At 38.1% G+C, this 22,998-nt stretch overlaps 2 protein-coding genes across 2 annotated transcripts in view; both read left to right on the forward strand.

Annotated features, from left to right (window-relative positions):
• LOC144050294 (uncharacterized) overlaps nucleotides 1–3,433 on the forward strand; it is a 43,479-nt gene extending 40,046 nt beyond the window's left edge. Inside the window, exon 3 of the mRNA XM_077563416.1 lies at nucleotides 3,249–3,433. Within this exon, the coding sequence (XP_077419542.1) occupies nucleotides 3,249–3,433 (185 nt within the window). The remainder of the gene's footprint in view (nucleotides 1–3,248) is intronic.
• On the forward strand, nucleotides 295–22,081 carry c1qtnf4 (C1q and TNF related 4). Its single transcript, XM_077564846.1, has 3 exons — nucleotides 295–485; nucleotides 15,716–16,079; nucleotides 18,225–22,081. Exons 2-3 carry the CDS (start codon nucleotides 15,723–15,725, stop codon nucleotides 19,017–19,019), a joined length of 1,152 nt encoding a protein of 383 aa, XP_077420972.1. The 5' UTR covers nucleotides 295–485; nucleotides 15,716–15,722; the 3' UTR covers nucleotides 19,020–22,081.
• Nucleotides 22,082–22,998: the final 917 nt, after the last annotated feature.

Consider the following 22,998-nt stretch of genomic DNA (forward strand, 5'->3'; position numbering starts at 1 on the left):
GGGGCTGTTCAGTGCACATTTAGGTGTGAGTAACAGATTGTCAAATTTAAATGCGAGGAATTTTGGGTGGGGTGAATTTCAATTTCAAAGCATTAGTTGGCTGCAAAATCATCAGCACCAAACAGCAAAGCTCACACAGACTGGGAGCATGTGACTGTATCTCAACTGCATCTCTGCAGTATACGCATTGCACCTCTGAAACCAATCAGATCACAACCCACCATAGCATATGAGGAGCGTGTGAGGGAGGGGCATGGGGGTGGAGAGGAGGTGTGTTAACAGAAGATACAAGAAGAGAGATAGAGCAGATGGAACAATGAGTGATGGGCAAAGGAGGGGAGAGCAGAATGAAGGAAAAAGAGGAAAGGGAGTGAGAGAGGAGAGATATTTATCCAAGCAGCGCTGGGGAGTGGGAAGTTTCAACGCTACTCTCGGCTGCACGCGCACAAGCAAGATAGACGATTCCCCAAAACACACACGCCAAGGTGAGAAGACTTCATCATCATCATCATCATCACCATCACCATGTGATGCTTTTGCCAATATGTGATGCTGAGCTCCAGGTATGATTGAGTACTGCATGCAAGCAGTGAACTTCCAAGTTGAGAGTGTGCAGGCATGCAATGTAAACAGTGACGCACCCAGAGGGGGCTTGGGGAGTCGTTCTTGTATCCTGAGATTGTCAACATAAGGAGCTCACAACAGATTTATCTTGAAAAATAATAATAATAATTTCATGTCAATTGTTTGCATGTGTTTACATCGCTGTGTAGCGAAGAAGCATGTTGGGGTAAAGTCTGATATTTGCATTCAGTGCCACATTTCAGCTTTCTGCATTATTTATCCACTGTGAAATAGCGATGTCTCAACTAGGGAAGGAATCTTTACACTTCAGTGTGTTCATACGTTATACATGTGAAACCAGCACTGATATCACAAGGGAGAAGAGAGGAGAAGAGCCATGACACTATTATCATGGAAGTGTATGCATGGAAGTCCTCAGATTCGCATGTTGGCTATCTGTGTTGGTGAAGGTGGTGGAGGTCCCTCAGGCAACAGGAAGCTGTGATGTGAATAAGGCTTAGGTGATGAGCTCTTATCTGAAAAGGGCTTCCACACAAAAGGGACTCCTTTTGTCTGCTGCTTGCTACACTATCCTATCAGATCAGTGTAAGACATGGCTGCTACACAAAATACTGTCCAATTTGGAATTGGTTTAGGTTTGTGCGTGTCTGACTGACAAAATAACGTGCACGTGTATGTGTGTGTTTTCACACTGCCCTACATGTGGCCAGGGTTCTTTTGTTTCAGTCTTGACACTCGTTGCTGAGCATTGACATTCTGTGGATTAGGCGCAAAATCTTAATAAGATTATATTTATATAGAGCAATAAATACAATACAAAGACATTTACCTTTTTGTTAAATGGCCGAAATATGTTCATAACCATTTGCCACTATAGATATAGCTGTTCGAATTTGTATTTGCAGACATTACAGGAAACGAGGCAAGAAAGCTGAAACCGCAACACACGTAATTACATTACGTCTAAATGGGGAAAAAATAACATAAATAATAAATAAATCACCCTTAAAAAGTTTTTTGTTTTGTTTTATTCTCAGTACTTGTGTAAAATACAACCCCCTGATTTGCTTCCTGGTATCCTTTATTATCATCAGACTGATTAATATAATGAATAAAGATTTAAAACATGCCAATAAAGTGCAAATGTCTTTAAATCCAGGTTAATAACTAGTTTAATACCGGTATTCTCTTCTGTCATAAGATTAAGTTCGTTCAAAGTATTTTTAAAATCATGTTTTAGAAAATCTTGTTCTTGCAATATACATTCTTTTAGTCATTTTTTAGGATCTTCTATACCACTTTTTCAGACCGATACCAGTAGGAGTACTCAATACCAAGTACCGATACTACAAGTACTTTTGATGCATGAAAAGGACAGATGATTTTAATTGAAAGACCTATAAATCACAATTTAGCATTTTTCTTAAAATTGCTTAAACTTAATGGCAATTTTATGTTATTTTAATTGCTAATTGTACCAATTCCTTGAGATAAGGCTGGGTATCGACCTAATACCGATACATGGTATTGATTGCCGGATTAGGCCCGCAAAGGGTTTTAATCAGGCCCGCGAGACAATATTGTAAAGTAAAAAAAAATAATAAAAAATTGTAATTTTGGACCAATTAATCAGCCTGCCACAATCAAAACATAAATTCATAATTTCACAAGCAGTCCTCAGATGAGCAATGCAACTTGTACACGGAATCGTCCTGGATGTCATTATTTTACACACAATGCATTTTGGGAACAATATATATGCAAAACAAGTAGGTTTAACACATCCATAATTCATACAGACAAAGAGTTGCCGCGTCCCATTTGCATTTGTGTTATTTTTTGGAACAATATGAATACAATTGATCTCCGTAATTTAGGGCTTGCCCGCAAATAGCGAAAATCTGCGAATAATTGACGTCAATTGTTTTTTAGTTATATACCATTATTTTACCAATCCGGCCCACTTGGTAATATATTTTCCTCCATGCGGCCTCTGAGCTAGTATGAGTTTGACACCCCTGATCTAAACAATGTGAAAACAAATTGTTTCTTATTAATCCCTTTGCATAATACCATCCTTGATTTTAGTGTTATTCATGGATTTTTACAATAAATTAATTATTACATTTTACTGTAGGTCTAACCTCATTATATAGGATGGAATTATCTTCTGTTATCATCTGTTGTTGATGAGACGCAACCTAAGATATGCAACAAAAGTTAATGTGGTTGTAAGGTATAAAAGTTTGGTGGCTTTCACAGCCCACCAATCAAGGGAAGTCTCTTGTTACGCTTTACTACTAATTACCATTTCAATTTTTACCCCAGGGAGGTGTGTTTTGTCAATGAAAGTCAAAACAATTCTGCGGCAATTCTTGCTATTTGCTCACTGCCATAGCTTTTGTCCTTCTGCCCTCCCTGTGTGATTCTCTTTAGTTGTATTAGGTAACAGAGTCACAGTGTTGTTGCTCTATTTTGCTTCGTTGTCAGGTAGTGGCAGAAGATACAAGACAGGCTGGATTAGAGCTCTGAGAAATACATCTCTTCTGTTGTCCGAGCTTCAGACGGCAAACCTGGCGTGCCGGTTGAAATCGTGCTCTCAGTCTTTCGCTCTTCCCTTCGCTGACATTAATTCTATCCCAAGGCTGGTTCTGTGTCTGCAGGCAAGCAGGCAGCTGACAGCTCGCTGACAAGTGTTGAAGATGAGAAGCAGGGAGGGGAGAGAGGAAAAGAGTCTAATGAGAGGGAGTGCAGCAGCATTGGTCTGTCAGCGCACCTCCAGATAACAGCCCTCCGACTCCTTGCTATGTCCCAAGAGCCTAGGTCACTCCACAGCTTGTACAATTGAGGTTTATTAGACATCCCTGTCTTCTTGGTGCGCTAAAAGAAAGGAAAAGAGGGTTAACTATGATCAAACTGTGAATGAATTAGCCAAAGGTGGCTTTCAATCAATTTTGAAATTACATATAATTAACCTTTTTATCCATCCATTTTCTAAACCGTTAGTCCGCTAGAATGTAATTTTAACAGCAGCATACCATAATTTGCTGTGAAGTTAGCTCTAAATATGTCAATACCTTATATTTTATGGGTTATTATAACAGCATACTTTTTTTCTTTTAGATTGTACAGGTTAGAATTTATAGGATGGTTAAAACAGGTACTGGCAAAACCACTAGTCTGGCCTACACCTTGATGTCCATGCACATATGAAGCACTCGTGTTTTTTTTTCTTGCCTTCCTCACAGGGCCTTTACTTTGATGTCAACCCCTCTCACCAGGTTAAGGGCAGCATCATAACACGCCCCCACCAAAGAAGTACAAATAGTATTGTTCATTCTGGACAGGTTTATACACAGTATGCACTGCAGATGATAAAATAAAAATAAAAAATTATATTCATCCAACTAGAGCAAAGATTCCACTACCAGTGTTTTCTAGTTTCTAAGCAACATCTGGCCTCCAAGGTCATTCAATCCTGTTGCATAAAATGTATTTGACAATGAAATATATCCATAAGCATTCTGTCACGGTCCGTCCACAGAACGGCGTGGTGACTGTCGATGTGTGGCGTAGAGGACCCAAAATGCAGGAAGGCAGGAGTGCGGGTTAGACTGTTATGTTTTATTGTACAAACTCAAAATCAAAACGACAGCACAATCTCCGGGGGTGACCGTGACAATGGCAATGATCCCACAAGGGACTGATCACCACCCGGGAATTAAATGCACCCACACTAATTAGGGGATTAGTCACACCTGGGGCCAGGCACAAGTGGCTGAGGGCCCGGATTGGTCAGCCTGCGGAAGGGCAGGCATCCACTCAGGACCAATCGGGGCCCTCAACCAAAGCCAGCTCTACCCAGACATGACACATTCAACAATTAATGAATCAAATCACTTGTTTTTCCTCCACCTTCATGGTAATTATTCCCAAGCACAGCTGGGATAGAATCCAGCGCGTCCTTGACAATTGTGAGGATAAGTGATTCAGAGAATGGATGGATGGATGTTAACTCTTATACACATGTTACAATGTAAAAAGACATCAACATTCATGAGCACACTATATTATGAGAGAAAAGTGTATGATATATAAGCTTGGGGTCCAACATAGTGCATAATCACTGTCTTGTAATATTATTAGTGTTGTATAGCAGATGGTGGTACACAAATGTGTGCTTTGTGTTTCGGTTGTCTGCTCACTGAAGATCCGACCAAAACAATCGTTGCTCAACAAAGAATGGCCAGGCGATAAGAAGATTCTAAACACCCTGAAGACAATAAATTACATGACAGGTCCCACTTAGAACAGGCCTCGCCAAAGTTGACCAAAAAATTAGTAAATGTGCTGAGTATCAAATCCAGTGGTTGTCTTAAAGAAAAAAAAAGGCATGCTGAAGAGGTGAGGGGTCATCCTGTCAGTGCTCAGATCATTCACAGCTCACTGCATCAAATTGCTCTGCTTGGCTGCCCTCTCAGAAGGAAGTCTTTAATATTGTAAAGATGATCAAAATATTTTTACTTTGGGTGGAGTTACTTTCATTGCCAGTGGTTTAGACATGAATGGCTGTGTTGTGTTTTTTTGAGGAAACGAGTAATTTACATTTTTATACAAATTGTCTATTGACTATTTTACATTCTTGCAAAGTGTCTTCTATTCAATGTTGTCCTGTGAAAAGATATAATAGCATCTTTTTTAGAATTTGAATTAGGACTGAACGATTAATTGCATTTGCAATTAAACCAGGCTTTGACAAAACGCGATTACGTAATCGTGAAAAGCTGCGTTTTAAATGCTAATTGACCCGGAGCTCAAGGGTAAAAGGGGGCACAGGAACGTCACCGCTGCAACTAAAGCCTGGCGCACGTAAGTGCACGTAATTTTGATGAGTTTTTTGGTCTCATGAGACCTTGAGATGAGTGTATAACATGTTTATTCTGTTTGATATTGGTTTTAAAACACTTCACCTTTGTTAGTTGTGACTTTTCGGCTTCAGTAGTGTGTACGCGCAAGTGTGCGGCTGCGGCTGATCAATTTGAGTTGTACTATATTTTGAGGCTAAATAGGTCTGTATTCTGTCGTCCGATTTCATGAATAAAAATTATGATGGACGAAATGATTATTGCTTACTCACCGTCATTTAGGTGCCGCCGCTGCAGCAGCCTCTTTTAATGTACATGTATTGTTGCGCTGGTGAACTAATCAGGCCAAGCGGCGAACAGACAACAACTCTTTAATGACAATTTGCAAGTAACTGTCCGCGGTAACCACGCCAGAACACAACAGCTCCGAACGCGCTTATCTTACCAATACAAAAGACCATGGGAAACTACGCAATTCCGCAACCCACCCACAAGGATTGCTACTAAATGCTAGTGTTTAAAAAAATACATATATTTTAATCAAATCAGAAAATGTTACGTCATATAGGCAGGTATAATTTTACTTTGCCTACACTTTAGCATGTGTGAGTTTACTGACTGGACATCACTAAGTTTTATTTTTGAAATATGTATATTGAATGTATTTATTGATAAATGCAGTGTTTGAAAAGTGCATTTTGAAAGTAAAAATAAAGTAAAAATATGTTGAAGTGGTAAATTGTTACTAACTGTAATTGTAGTAAATTGTAAATTGTAGTAAAACTGTGATATAATGGCTTCATTTGCCTTTATCTTGAGATCCTGTAATCTATAATAGATCTGATATTGTTTATTATGATAATTTTTTTGTTGGGTAAAAAATTCCTTGAAAAGGACCATGAAACAAATAATTGCATATAATATCGCAATCGCAATTTTTATATATTTTTTGTTGGGGGGAAGGGGGTGTCACAATTAGGTTATTTCCCATAATCGTTTGGCCTAATATGAATGGTGTACTCACTTGCGATACTGTATATCAGATACACTACTCAGTATTGTATTGGATTTGTGTTCCTATTCCTAGAAATGTGTTTATACACCAGCCTTCGTGTATACCCACACATGCCAAAATTGAAATTCATAGTTTTATTGAAAGCTCCCACACCCTCCTTGCACTTTGTTTCTTATATCTGCTCCTGTCGTCTTTTCATCCCTGCTTCTACCATCTATTGATCTGTCTCCAGAGCTCTATTTTTAGACACATGGCACATCTCAGGGAGCTGCTGAGACATGGAAGACAGATGCCACTGATACTCTGAGGTGGAGTTTTATTTGATAGAGGGGTGATAAAATTTCAGATGTCTTTTTGGGTGTTTTCTTGTGTAGAAGCCTATACACACTCACATTGCTATTATGTGTTGCTGTGCTCTCATGTGTTAAAAAAAGACAGCAAAAAACAACCATTGGTTATGGAAATATTGTAACAATTAATTAAATCACTACAGAAAACACTTTCCACAGACAATTGAGCAATTTGACCTTGAATCTTGGAGGGCAACCCAAATATAAAGCTGTGTTTGACTTTTGAGATGTGACCAGTGATGTGACCATCTGTCTGCTATCTTGAAAACAGAAACAGTAGAATGAGAGAGCATGTTGGCAACTAACTCTTTTCAAGGAACTAGTCTTTCTTTCAGAAGATCATTAAGCATTACATTAACTCAAAATGGTGGGGGCGGGGGGTGGGGGTGCTACACACACACACACACACACACATACACACAAAGAATGTAGTAACAGGTCTACTTCCAGGATGACAGACATAACAATAATATAAAAGTCACAGGAAGAAAGAAGGTTTAAGAGGGGCAATGGAAGGCAGTGATAATAGGGTAGTGGACACAGTGTATAATAATGAGATTGTACAGCGTATGTCTGTGGCACAATGTCCCTACTGACACCTCAAAGCATATCGTCTCATTGCCATGGAGATATCCTCAGCTGGCCCAATCAGGAACGCAGTGCACAGGAGAAAGAAGGGGCAGGGGTTAAGTGTCTCGAATTACCACTTCCAGGAGAAAGTCTAGATAACTTGTTAACTTGGAACACGCTAACAACTTCGTTCAGCCTTGAGTCTTTGCCTGTGACTCTCAGAGGGCAACAGTTAGCCAAAATGGCAATCAATTCTTCAAAACAATTCACCAACCTCTCCACATTATGAACCAATTTGTGCAGTAACACAAAAGCTGCAACCAATCATTGGCATATATATTACAGCCGTTACATGTCCTCAGCGTCTTCTTTTGGACACACGCAAGTCTTGAAATGCTTCTGTGTGTACGAGATTTGTTTGAGGAACGAAGTCGGCTTTGCTTCCGTCTGGACGGGGCCTGAGTCTGAGTGTTGACTTTCATTGTATATGCATGAAGCTTCATTTAGGCCTATATGCTGTTGTCAAGCTTGCTCAAAACTACCAAATGTTAAATGGGGAATTCTACCCCAGTTTTATTGTTTGAATTATGGAATTTGAGTTTTTAATTACAGAAAAAAAAGTGATCTGGCTTTATCGGTGAGTTAAGTCTTGGATTTGTCAGAGCAGAGGTTAGCAAAAAAAATTTTTTTTACTACTGCTGCATTAGTCAAAAATGCCTTATTGAATACCACAGTTTTTAATATGTGTGTTACTTTTCAGCAGCAGACTAGCAGCGTGATCTGGTGCTTTCTACAAATGCATCTTTTGTACTCTGTGAAACAGACTTTGTTTTTAGGCCTGTGCAAATGATCGCACACCATCCGTCTGGTCGAGCTGATGACAGGAGAGGCAATGGTTGCATTGAGCACAGAGTGGTCTGTAACTCCACTACCATGGCGGCAGCAAGCTGGTGTACGCATGGGGTGTTTTCACTGCTTTCTCTGCATGACGCACAATGGATTTCCCCAGCTCCTGTAAGAACAACCTCTTTCTGTATGTTACTTGCCGTTCCCACAGCAGTGAACAGCACAATATAGCATTAAACCGGAAACATCAATGCAATTGAAGAAGAGGCCACCGAAACCACAGCTATTTGTGCTAAGTTAGCTCTGCTAACCACCTACAAATGCAAAGAAAGCCGCCACTTGTCTAACATACTGTATTCCAGAAAGCAGAAAGCTTGTTCCCTATAGAGCCACAACACTGACAATAAGATTTGGTAATGAAAAAAAAATGTAATTGTGGAAAAAGCTGCATTGACATTGAAACAAGTATTGGCATTGTAAAAGGTTGTATTGAAAAATAAAATACAGACATAAAAAAAAACTATTTTCTATAATCATATTTTTTTTGTATTGTGATGTATTTTTCAATGCCAATCTGCAGTCTTTTTGTTCTTGAGTGTCACAGGATTTCAGCTCCAACTCTCTGCTTTTCAGTTTTAGTTCTCTCTTTTTTTCAATTTCAACTTATTGGCAGAGTTTTAACGTGGAGGGGAGGGGGCGGGGCTTTGAGCTAAAGGCAATACCTGAATTCCCAGTGGCAGATAGAGACTCATGGATACAAGTCCATCAGGAACTCATAAACCGCCTGTAAGTCTATGTTTTTTTCTACATATAACCTTGTGGCGTCAGTGTTAACGTTTCTGTAGTAAACCACTTAGCACGTTAGCACATTTGCTAAATTAGCATGACACGATACATAGAATAATTTCAAACATGGTGGTTTTAACGCTGGTGGAAAAGAGAAGTGTGTAAATCTGCAGATTGGCATTGAAAAATACATCATAATACAAAAAAATATGTTCTAAGAAAATAGTGTTTTTTTATGTCTGTATTTTATTTTTTAATACAAATTTTACAATGCCAATACTTGTTTCAATGTCAATGCAGATTTTTCCACAATGACATATTTTTTCATTACCAAATCTTATTGTCAGTGTTGTGGCTCCATAGTTGTCCTTGTGTTGAGAAGACAGGATAAGTCGCTCATCAAATTGGAGGCATTTCATTTTAATCAAATTGTGGGACATGGTGGCTCTGAGATCTCCAACTCTGGTCATCCAGGAGGCTGTGGTAGATTCCCTTATGCTCTCATTAATGTATTCTCTTCTGTATTGAAATGCATAAACACATTTTGTGCTTTTGTGTTATAGTAGTTTAGAGGCTGATGTTTGTTATTTATGAAAAAAAAGCTGAAAAATATTGATGTATGATCATTTATTTATGTTTTGTGCATGTACGTTTTTGTCACAAAGGGTAATAAATTTGACTTTGCATGGAAGCAGGCCTTTGTCAAGATAAGGTGTGTCATTATTTTTGCCACTTGTTATTTTGAAGCTTGAACGATCAGTATAGTTTTGCATCAACTCATCAACCATGCATACCCCAGTTCTTAAAGAAACAACTGATGAGTCAAGACCTTTACCAACTTTTGAATTAAACTTGGTATTATAGACAGAAACTACTAAAGAAGGATAGACAATCCCAGTACAATATGTAATCCCTGTTGGATGAAGACATACTGTACATCACCAGAAAGTTAATGTAATGTAATGTTATTGATGCAACCTTTGACTTTTTATTGATTGTCTTCAGATGTTTCTGATCTTGCTTCTGACTAGAAAGAGCAATGTTCTCACCTATCAGATGAAAACTACAACTGTGTATTGCTACAAATAATATATTTTACCTATATTTTTCAAGTATATCTCAACCACCAGTAACAGTATGTGATGCTTTAGGTGGAAATTAAAACGTCGTTTTTATGAAGCTTGTAATTACAATCAGCTTGTTCACACGCACTGCAGTAACGCTCAATAATTGCATTTAATTGATGGTTAAGTTCAGTCTACAAGTATGGTTATGAGACTGTAAGCACCTTTAATTTGACCATAATTGGCATAGAATGTGTTGTTGGCTCACCCCAAGAGTACTGTTGTAGATGAGGTTTTGGCTTGGTGGTGGATAAAAACGAAAGGCACAGGGAGGTGAGGCTGGTGTGAACATAGGCCACTAAGTGATTTAACATCAAGAGAATGAAAGGTCGAACAAAAGCGTTGGTTTAATCAAACAAAATGAACAAAGTTTAAAAACAAGATTCAAAGTTACATACATACAACTTGACGTCACTCAAAACCACAAACTAACACAAACAACGTGACAAGGCGGGACAAGGACCATGAACCAACAAGGACTGAAGCAAGGAATTTTAAGGCCCTGTCCAAACGGAAGCAAAGCCGGCTTCGTTCCTCAAACAAATCTCGTACACACAGAAGCATTTTAAGACTTGCGTGTGTCCAAAAGAAGACGCTGAGGACGTTTAACGGCTTTAATGAATATGCCAAGTCGAGGTGTAGCGCTGTAGCGCAGCCACAGGGAGTTAACGGAAAGCATAGAAGAATCAGCGAAGAAGACGGACACAAAAAAAAAACTTTATTGCAAACTACAGAACGAACATGACGAGCATGTATCAAAACAACATGAAAAAGACGAACACAGGACAAGGGACAATGGCGGGTGATTCAAGTACAACACCGCTTGTTGAACGTGGGAATAAAGAAGCAAAATATTTTGCTGCATAAGCAAGCTAAGGAGGCTGCGCAAATACTTTCCAATGCAGCACGGTAGAACAACAGCATGATCCTCTGCTCCACTCATTATGCTCCACTATTAGTAGTTTGTTAAAAAAAAAAGTATTTTTTTTAAAAAGAGTAACATATTTGACTTTTTGTGTTACGCTCATGCAGTTAATCAGTTCATTAATATTGTGTGGGTAATGTTATGTTATGTAAATTAGTAATCCTGTAGGAAGTATAAGAGCAAATAATAGAGAATTGATTGCATGACAACTGAGGTGCTTATGGATACTGAAGTCACATTGATGAGGTGTGTGCTTATGAGTACAGATAAGTACAGTGTACAGAGTACAGTACTAATAGTTGTTATGATAGATGAATGGTTACCAAATCTAATTGTTGGTGTACGCCATTAGCACACAACAAGCACTTCCCCTTACCGTCTCATTCCATTAGTTTTGCCAAACCAGGGATAACCTTCTTCTTATTATTTATTTTTTAGTAGCCTCCATGACAAAAAAAAAAAAGTGTGTTAATTTGCGATGGTCAAAATACTCACTGATACACTACTTCCTGAACCCTTGAAGTGTCAAACATCATTGATGACGTAATTTGCCTGGAATGAATCACGCCTCGACACGCGCTTCAGAAATTTCTTCCTGGATTTCTTGACACACGCTCTGAAGCCTCGGTACATTATGTCCTATCACTAATTAAAACTTGACGAGACAGGTAAGGACACAAGGAAAACATGACAGCTAAAATCTAACTATAACAAAATTACAAAATACAGATCACGGCATGTTTTCTATGCATTTTTTAGGCCAGATTAAATACAATATACAAAAATATAAATGTAAAGAAAAAATATAATGTAAATTGCCAAATGTATGAGCAGTATGGAAAACAGCGGAGAGAACAAAGTTTAAAATAAAGTAGCCATTTCAAAGATGAATACAGATTTGTGTGAGAACAACAGATACAGTATACAGTGCGTCAAAGTGTGGACTGACTTGTTATTCGGCACTGTCAACCCCTGGGGTAAATACTAATGGAGGTTATTATGTTGAGGAAGAACGTGCACGGTTGAATTGGTTTAAATAGTGGCATTTGTTCTGGAACAAAATGTTCGTATGTCCCAACACCATAAAAGCTCTAATCTGTCTAAAAGTTGGCACAATTAATTAAGGGGGGATTGACTCTACAATGGAATGGTCACCGAAATAAGATTAAATTGATGAGACTGAAATTTGCCAAAATCAATGTTGACAAGCCAAAAAAGATTGAGAGATTAACCTTGGGAAAGATAAAATTATTTCAAGATGAGCTTTTTGGCATGACTTGTTTATGTTTGAGGCTCGGAGCAGCTCTCTTTTATCTGTCAACATTTTTGACTTACCATGCAATACACGCAGCAATGAATAGTATGTCACAAACAAAGCATCGAAAGCAATTAGAAATGCTTATTGGATGATATAGTAGCATGTCTCATAATTGCCCATCATGACTTCATCTTTTACTTATGCATTTTAATTAGTTATGGTATTTCTGAATCATGAGTTAATCATTAGTTAATATTTGGAAATGATGAGTTCATAATTCTGCAATAGTTGCAAATTATTAGTTCATCATGAGTTCAGATCATGACATCATCTTTTGTTATCAGCTTACAATTCGCAAATTATTTATTCTTAATGTTTTCATATTTGCAATTTATTAGTTCAATATGAGTTCTCATGACTTCATCTTTATTTAATGTATTACAAATTGTAACAAACGTTATCATAAAATGTTACCGCACACTTTAGCCCACATTAGGAGAGGCCACCCCCCACCGCCCCACCTTCACATGGAATGACATGAAACCTGATGTGCTGAGGATTTTACTCTCATCAGAATTGGCGCAGTAATTGGGATAGAAGACAGTCTTTTTCGTGCCCATTACGTCAGCAAACTCCCATTCAAGTGTGAATGACGGCAGCTGTTGTTTAAGCACGGGATATGTCATCACCGTCACGTGACCAGGATAATAGCGTTGCACATGGTATGTTTTTATTATGATACATAATCAGTTTAAAAGAAAATTCAGGTAATAAAATGCCAGAGATGTTTGCACTTTTATTCTTAATACACAATGCCTAATCCAATACTGGAAAAATTGTTATTTGTTGTGTGTTATTTTAAAGAATTTGTAAAACAAATGCATCTCCTCCTCATGCTCTCCATGAGTCACAGAAAATCACTACGAATTTTCATTTTATGCTGTTTTATGTGGGATGAAATTATAATCAAATATGACCTGTAAAATAAAAAAAATTAAGATTAAAAACTATCGCGATGGTCCTCCCAAAGCAAGTCTCCTCGCCCCAAGATGCATGCAGCGCAAATTTGGAGCAAATCCTACAGTATGTACAGTATAGTCTTGTGCTACTTATTACTGTTGAACCATCATAACATTTTCATTTTCTTTGTGTGACCAAATGCATTTGAGACATAACCTCCATGATAAGTTATCAATAAACTTACTTGTCAGAGGCCACACCAAATGACAAATAATCTTTTAATTGACACAAAATTATTAAATCAAATTTCCCACTGTGGTAATATAACCTCATTTAAACAAGAGAATACCACAAGGAGCAATAATAAAATAACCAAACTATGGCTTATGCCATAGAAGATGAATTGTAAGCTTAATGTGATCTGAAGTTGAGGCTGATTTCATCTGTTGAGAGGACAAACTTCTGAAACTTTTAAAGGTTTCCAATATTGGATGATGTACTTACTTTCCATTGGAATTTACTTTTCACTGATATTTTAACAAGTCCTGAAAGTTTGGGATCAATATCTTTTTCCTAAGGTACTGATTGCTATGGACATTTGAAAGATGCAAGTACAAAAACTTTAAACCTGCTTTTCTCAAAACTAGGGATTTCAACCTGGCAACATTAAAATGTCTGTAATTTTGTACATTTTTGGGGTACGTCCAGGCATTACATATCATTTTAAAGGGAGAATTCAAATATATGAATATCTCAATTTTTTACACAAAATTTATTAGGATCTCTCTAGACTCAATATGCATTACTACCCTCGAAGTTTATAGCTTGAATTTGTTTTTATTACAGAAAAATTGCTCATGCTGCACTGTACTAAATTATGCCATAACATTTATTTAAACAAAAATTAAAACCTGCAACCAGAACTAACTGTATTAATATTAATCTCCGTGGGGTGCTTTGAATTGCTCCCCTCTGATTTTTAACCAGGTTTTGGTTGCCTGGCAACAGATATATCACAGTCTGTAGTTCACAGCTTCCACACATCTTGTATTGTAAACAGCAGCAAGCAACCTATTTTAAGGCTCCCATGCAGGTTTGTTGTTTGTTTGTTTATTTAATCATCTTTGATGTCCTTCTGCATGATAATTTGGGTTTGAAATGCCCACAATGCCATTTTTCAAGCTTTTTTTTAGTTGATATTAAATGCCTGGCATGTAAAACAGTTGAATTTGTCATTAACATTCAATATGTAAATAAGCTTTGCCCTAGATGGGTTGTTCTCCTTAATTTGATATAGAAAACAGCTTTCCTCTGATTAGTTGTTGCCTATACTGTATGTCGGCAACCTGTAGCCATCACGTCTCTTCATTGTGTTGGCACCATTGAAATTCAGCGGGATTGTGGCTGGCCATAGTGCACTCTGAGGGGCCACAGCAGCACAATTCTCCAGTCCCCCTAGGGTCATTTTTTTTCTCCTTCGTTTGTTTTATCCATCTTCATGGTGATGCCTGCCAACCCCGCGGCAGTCAAGAGCACTCTGAGGTGGAGAGAGTTCTTTGACATGATGTGCCCAGTTGAACTTTTAATGCGTGTGAGAGCCTTAACACCAAATTTAGCACACCTGTTCCCTATTCACACCTGAGAGTCTGAGGCCCCGTCCACACGAAAGCCTGTTTCAATGTATCCTCACAAGTTTCTTACCGTTTAGGCCGTTCGTCCACACGATGGCGCGGTTTCTGTGCTTGAAACCGATCACTTTTGAAACCGGGCTCCAGAGTGGAAAGATTTCAAAAACGCCCCGCGTACGTCGGTCTGGATGCAGGATACTCCTCCAGTGATGACGTAATGTTTGCAGCTCGATGACGACGCATTGTTGCAGTTTGATGGCGTATGCAGCAATTCTCGCGTGACTGCGCGCAAACCGTCAGTCTGTCAACTACAATGGCGGATAGCCGTGTCGTAGTCGTTTTGCGCAGCCTCCTTAGCTTGCTTATGCTTTTACATGCTTTTAAATCAATTTTTTTTTTATTTCCACGTTCAACAAACGGTGTTGTACTTGAATCACCCGCCATTGTCACTTCTCCTGTGTTTGACTTTTTCATGTTGTTTTGATACATGGAAAAATTATTAACTTTTCATTTAGGGGTGTACTCACTTTTGTCGCCAAGAGTCTCGCTATTAAAAGCTGTATTTATGAATGATTTTGATGGAACAATAAAGTTACATAAGATGCACACTGATTACATTTTGTGTCAAAGTATCATCTCATTGTTGTCCCATGAAAAGATATAACAATTCATATTCAAAAATATCTTGATTGTCTTGTTTATTTTGATTTGCTGGCACAGTCATTATAAATATAACAATAATCTGAGCGGAGTAAAATGTTTATAAATACTACTATTATCATTATGCATTTCTGTCTGTCCAGATATAAGATGCTGCTCCCAGCGAGCATGCTGATTGGCCTGCTGTGCCTGAGCCACACGAGCGCTGTGATGGGTTTTGCTCGGCTGCCGGACAATGCTGAACTCCGATCAGCTTTCTCCGTCGCACGGACCAACAGCATGGAAGGTGGACCCAAGATGACGGTGACCTTTGACGCAGTCTACGTCAACATTGGTGGGGATTTTGACCCAAAGACTGGCTTGTTTCGTTGCCGCATCCCTGGGGCCTACTACTTCTCCTTTACAGTGGGAAAGTTCCCTCATAAAGACTTGTCTGTCATGCTGATGAAGAATAGAAATGAGGTGCAAGCCATTGTGTATGAAGAGAACGCTGGAGAGGAAAGGAAGGTAGGTCAAAGCTCTGTTACTGCAGCATTGCTATTTAGCGTATAAAGCACACTGCTGCATCGGAGAGGAAAGGGAACTCCTAGTACTGTAAATTTGATACAGAAAAATAAATTTTTTTTTTGTTGTTCATAAAATACATATTTTGTAATACAATGAATTTTAATAAATACATGAATACAAACAAACAAACAAATAAATAAAACTAACAAACGAGTGGCCAGAAAAAGCCCCATTTAAAATACATGGCTGTACATCTTTATGAGCATGGCTCAGTGGTAGTGTGGTTCAACCCCTCGTCCTTGAGACAATGTCGAAGTGTCCTTGAGCAAGATACTGAACCCACAATTGCTCCTGATGCTGCGACATCAGTAGGCGAATGCGAAGTCAGTGTGAAGAGCTTTGAGTCCCTTAAATCAGGGTTTCCCAACCCTGGTCCTCGGGGAACACTACCCAGCCTGTTTTCCATGTCTCCCTATTCCAGCACAGGTGATTCCAATGATCAGCTCATCAGCAAGCCCTGGAAGAAGCCTGATAACGATCCTCACTTGTGTTGGAGAAGGGAGATATGGAAAAAAGGCTGGATAGTGTTCCCCGAGGTTCAGGGTTGGCAAACACTGCCTTAAATCGTAGAAAAGTGTGATACAAGTGAAAGACCATTTACATGTACTGTATGCTTGTAGTTGCTGATTGCAAAATGGCCATAAGAGGGCGATACCATTATCAGCTGCTGTTGAATACCTTGAAAAACGACCGGGTATCGACCCGATACGGATACCTGGTATCAGTACTTGCCCATCCCATTGAACACTCAGTTTATCATCCATGACCCAATGGATGATTTAAGAAATAAAAATTAAAAAAAACGGGGAGGATCCTTATGGATAAATACATTTAGGCAATTCTTAAAGGTAATGTTTAATAATCAATCAGATATCTTTGCTTTATTATTTGATTGTTCTATAAAATTGGTAAAAACATATGACAAAAAAGTTACAAGAAATATCTCTTACAGAGTATATAATAACAAGATATTGTCACTTGTATTGTTCCATTACAGCATCTGTAGAACTGTAGTACTTGAAATATTTAACAATATTTCAATCATAACTAAGGAGGTACTCTTATTAAGTTAAGTATTTTTGCTCACTTTTAGCCTACTTAGTTAAGGAACACAATCCATACTTAAAATGACAATTAATTGTGCAATAATAACCGTCAGCTATATGCATGAATAAAATTAGCTTTCTGACTGCAATGTATAAAAGTAAAATAAAACACAATAAAAAATATAACATGTCGGCTATTGTATAATAAATCATTACAGACGTAATTTAATCTCTAACCTTTAACATTATCATTAATAAACATCATGCATGATCTATCTTGAGTGTGTGTGTTTTTTAAATATACAAATCAAAACGAAGCACACCTCTTCCAATGTTCAAATTTTGTCCTGTACGTACTGTAACTGCACCGACACTTCTGACTTCACTAGTGTTTAGGAACTAGCTGTAAGGCTACAGATAGCTAACAGCTTTTCCAATAAAGACCAGGAAGCCTCTTGCTCTTTTGGTAATTTACTGGATGAAACTGTAAAACTGTAACATACATTACAATCATGTGTTTTAAAGATTAAAACAATATACATTTGAATCATTTACTAAAATTAGCTGCAAACCCTAAAAAAAACCTTTTTAGCTGTTAACATAATGCTAATTTATATGAGCGCTACACTAACGAGCGCCTAGTAAATTAGGTCACATTGGAACTTAACACTCCTCAAAATAATTTACTTAGATATTTCCGGAGCCAAAATTACACTCTAGGCTTCAACACTGTAGATTAGCTGTGTACGCGTAGGAGCATTGCTTGGAATACAATGCACTACGGTAGCACTCGAGGGTTAATAACATACAAAACACGTAAACACTACTTTCTCCACAAGAGGACAGTACACTGATCTTATTGTTGGTCTGTTTGCAAAACAATCGTTATCTGGACTTTCTCTTAGAAGTGATCCCTGTGAAGTCAAATGTGTTGCTCTGTTTTTCTGTGCATTTGCGATGACAATAACAATCCATTCCATTGTGTCAATTTATTGATGTAAAGGAGACCTCCCATGCAAAGTGTTCTTCCATCCTCTAGGTCCAGAGCCAGAGTGTCATGCTGCAGCTGGAGTTTGGTGACACCATCTGGCTCCGTCTCCATGGCGATCCTCGCTATGCTCTATATAGCAACACCGGACACTACACCACCTTCAATGGTTACCTCATCTACCCGGATACCTTCGAATACAAGACAAACCGCCCGCAGCAGCACCGGTCTGCCGACAACTCGGAGCAGCTTCAACAGGACAACGTGCCAGTGTGGAATAGTAACCAGGCCACAGAGGTTGTTGGGTCTGATCTGAAGAACATAGAGGAGCCACATCAGGATGAGGAGGAGGAGCAGGAGGAGGAAGATCCACGTTCTGCTTTCTCAGTGGGTCGCACTCAGAGTATAATCGGAGTGAATCAGGCCGGTATGCCACAACACCAGCCGGTCACCTTTGACACGGCGTTCGTCAACATCGGGGATGACTTCAACGTGACCGAGGGGATTTTCATGTGCCGTGTTCCTGGTGTATACTATTTCTCTTTCAATGTGGGCAAGCTTCCTCAGAAGACCCTCTCCGTCAAGCTCATGAAGAACCACCTGGAAGTGCAGGCGATGATTTACGACGACAGCCACGGAGAGAAGGCGCTGCAGAGTCAGAGCTTAATGCTGTCGCTGAAAGCAGGTGACACAGTGTGGCTCTACTCCCACCAGAGAGATGGCTTTGGAGCGTACAGCAACCACGCCAAATACATCACCTTCACGGGCTTCCTGGTGTACCCGGACTTGCCCGTCACAACTGCCACTGACCCTACAAGTCAGTCACATGCAGAAAAGAAGCCCTAGCCGCAGCGATTTGGCTATAAACTAAATGTTGAGGGTGGAATTTGTGTAAATTGGTGAGCAGGAATGATTCTTCATGGCTCTTCCGTACTTCCTCTTCCTGTGATTTCCATTGTTATCCTACAGAGAACTTTGATGGGGAGCAGCGCTCGAATGCGAACATCCCCGGAACTTCCAGCAAAAGGCCTCCAGATTGAGACTTAACTCATTCACTGCCAATGACGACCATAGACGTCAAAGATCCATTTTAGCTGGGCTGGCAGTGAATTAGTTCATTTATCACCGTCTGTGGACCTCATATCCAAATTAACAAAGCACAACTGACTTTACTCCACACTTATGTCATTTAATGTTGTGGTAAATGTCCTGTAACTTCACTTTGGGCAATTAGTCATGCACAATCAAAAGAAATGTGAGCCAACCTCTTAAAAAGGAAGTATAGGCAACAATTGGCGGTATAGGCAACAATTTTCTTTACAATAGTATGTTCTATGCACCCCCACTAGTATTAACACAGTATTCTGATTAATATTGCGTTTGTGGGATATGAATTAAGCAGAAAAATCCATCTGTTTTTATCCATCTCAAGGGGGCGGACATTTTGCCTTGTACTGCCACTTGCTGGCGCCTGAAAATGACATCACAGTGCCTTAGAGCTCAGGTAACCTCTGTCATGGCTCACCTGCACTGAAAAAAACGGGAAGCGATACGTACTTGAAAAAAAAACTAGTAAATTCTAAGTACATTTTACAAGGAGAGTTTAATTAGAATTTGTGCGTGAAAAAAATTACTAGGTTTTTTTTCCAAGTAAATATCACTCCCAATTTTTTCCAGTGTGTTTTCTGGGTTTGGACGTTCGCTAGCTGAGCACACTATTGTCATTTTCACATCAACATATTAGTACAGGCGAAAATGGCGGCCCCCTGAGATGGATAGAAATGGGTCGATTTTGTTGCTTAAATCGTAATTCACAAACACAATATTAATCAGTATCCCGTGTTTTAACGAGTGGGGCTGCATAGAACATTATTGTGAAGACAATTTTTGATTTGACTTTCCCCTTTAAGTTTTTGAAACTGCTATTTAACACAAGGAAGGAAGTTTTAATTAATTCTGTCTCGTGTTTCTGGTTGTCTTCTTTCTGTGTTTACCCCCCAAAAAACACTTTTTTTCTCTCTTTTTTTTTTTTTTTTTTACAAAATTGGCCATTCTCATTTTAAAGCATCACTCACACTTAAAGCCACAAAGGCAGCTGAGGACAAAACTAAAACTTTCTCTTGGGAAAAGTACAAACTCCATATCCATCCCATATGTGCTGTTGACCGCATGCCATCACTGAGCCTGCGGGAATGGGCAGCATAATTTGATTTCTAATTCTGGCAGAGTAATTTATTTCTTAAGATGGAGACCACTAAGGGGAAAATTAAATTTCCTCTCCAAGGCCAATTTAATATGCATGTCGGTTTCATTTTACACTGCAGGGAGAAACATGATGCGGTTGGAAATTGTGATTAACCTTGACATGAAATTACAGACTGAACGCTGCCTGAGAAGCGCAATGATGTTTTTCTGATTTAACAGATCCATTTTATGTATTTATTTTTTTACAGATGTTAAATTTTAAAAGAGGCCACTTTTATATTAGCTGGGTGTTGAATGGCAAGAACAAGTTTTAAATGTACCACTGAGTCAGAATAAGGTATTGAAAGTGCAGTCCTAAATAAAATACAATTATAAATGATAATAAAAATAAAATGTGTAGTTTATATGAACTTAAACAAAGAAAAAAAGAAGAAAGAAATTTCAAATATCAACATGTTTGTACTGATTAGGATTCAAAAAACAAAATTCAATATCGGCACCCTCTTAAAATAATTGCATACGTTATTTTATTATTGTTTGCCTAAATCATCTCATGATGAAAATGGTTCAATTTTCAATTTTTTGTGTTTCCTGAAAAATCTAAAAAATGACTTTGGCGATTATTTTCAAGGCGTCAATATTTAATTCAATATATATAAGAAGAAGCTTAACAACATTGGGGGAAATTTCAATAACAATTATTTTTTTAAACAATTATCACTAAAACTATGTATAATAATTTAATAAAATATATAAGTGATTAAATTTGACAAAACATAACTGTATGAAAAATCAATAATGCAAAGTAACATTTTAATATACGTAAACATTGATAGTACTGCACTCAGTAAAAAAATAATGAATAATGTGTTTTGGTTTTTGCAACAGAATCAAAAAATATGACTTAATATGTACAATACACATACACATACGCATACACATACGCACACATACAGACACTTCTCGCGTCTCCTTGCCGTGCTCCCCTCATCACAAAGGAGATTTTGGTCTGACACATGCGATGAAAACTAATTAACGTGATGAGTGTCCAGACTCACACTGTCACTCCCACCAGACCGCCGTCCACCTTCGTGGTGATAATGGACATTTTGGTAAAGGTTACTTTGACTCAGAGTAGCTGCAACTCATTCATTTGTTTTGTGTTTGTTCTGGTTTTGTTTGAACTTTTTCCACTCCAGCCACAAAGAAATTTCCATTCGCATTGGATGTCTGTGAAACTCTCGATCACATCCCAAACATGGTACTTCTATCTGTGGTGTGTAAAGTGACTTGACCATTCTCGTGTAAAACTTCCAGAAGCATGTGATGCATGCATGTAACTGAAAATTAAATTAATTGAAAACCTGACCACAGGCCCAGTCGATGCCTGTTACTGCTTTTTTAGTTATTATGAAAAGTAATTTATCTGTACAGTTCCTGTTTAATGTCACTACTTGATGTTTCCTTATGAAATGATTCTAAATGTTTATAATTTATTAAGTTGACAAAGATCTAAACGTACCTAAAAAGGAATTTTGAGACAAGAAAGCCAACTTGACCTGTTGGGGGAGAAAAAGAAAAAAACTAAACATTTTGAAACTTGAAACAAATGTGTCTTGTGTTTTAGTTGTTCAACTTTTTTTTTTTAAGTGAATTCACCGATTGCACCATTTAACAAAATTAAACTACTGTATTTCAAAAGATGCATTGGTTGTATGGTCGTTTTATCGATGGAGGAAAAACTGATGAAATCAATGTTCAGTTTCAAATGATGCTGCGGCACCATCTTCTGGACAATTGCAGCAACAACAAGAACAGATACTATTAGTTTTCCAGAGTCAGGACCAGGGTTATTATAGGTTTGGAATTTTTCATTTTCGTTAGTTTTTATTTTGTTTTGAGTTTTGTTTTTTGATTTAGTTAGTTTTAATTAGTTTTCAGGGTGGTTCTGTTGTCCATGGGAGCAACGTCATCTGAAGATGCTTTTCTATTGGCTGCTGCTAGATTATGTTAATTTTGTGTGACACACTGTCCTGATTCCGGTTAATATCAAAATAAATCATCCCCAAAAGCTCATGCATTAAATTGATTGCCAAATACTAAAACGAAGGACATTTTTGCTATAATTATAGTTAGTTTTAGTTAGCTTTGTAAACATAAAAAGTAGTTTCAGTTAGTTAAAAAAAAAATTTAAGCATTTTCATTTTTATTTTATTTTGTTAAGGAAATAGTTTTTTGAATTTTAGTTTTTTCGTTAGTTTTAGTTAAATGAAATATCCTGGGTCAGGACATTATAAGGGCTGGCCCTCTCCATTCAAGTATTTGTTTGCAATCTAGTCATTCAAATTCTGTGGAGTCTGACTGTGCAGTGACCCAGGAATTTATGATGGAGAGGCTCCAGTGACTGAAGGCTGAATATTTTTGTTTCTCCTGCCCGAATACTAACCATTGAGTGGTGACAATGATTTTATGTCTCTCTTTTTTACTATACTGTACTGTAGTTTGCTGCTTGCATCACACACTATTGAATGCGTTCTCATTTCAAAGTATTCTAAAGCTATCAAATATATATTCCTTTGCTGCAATTCAAACTAATCACAAAGTCAGATCAGAGACTTTG

The sequence above is a fragment of the Vanacampus margaritifer genome, chromosome 4, assembly GCF_051991255.1.
Source record: "Vanacampus margaritifer isolate UIUO_Vmar chromosome 4, RoL_Vmar_1.0, whole genome shotgun sequence".
Taxonomy (NCBI): Eukaryota; Metazoa; Chordata; class Actinopteri; order Syngnathiformes; family Syngnathidae; genus Vanacampus; species Vanacampus margaritifer.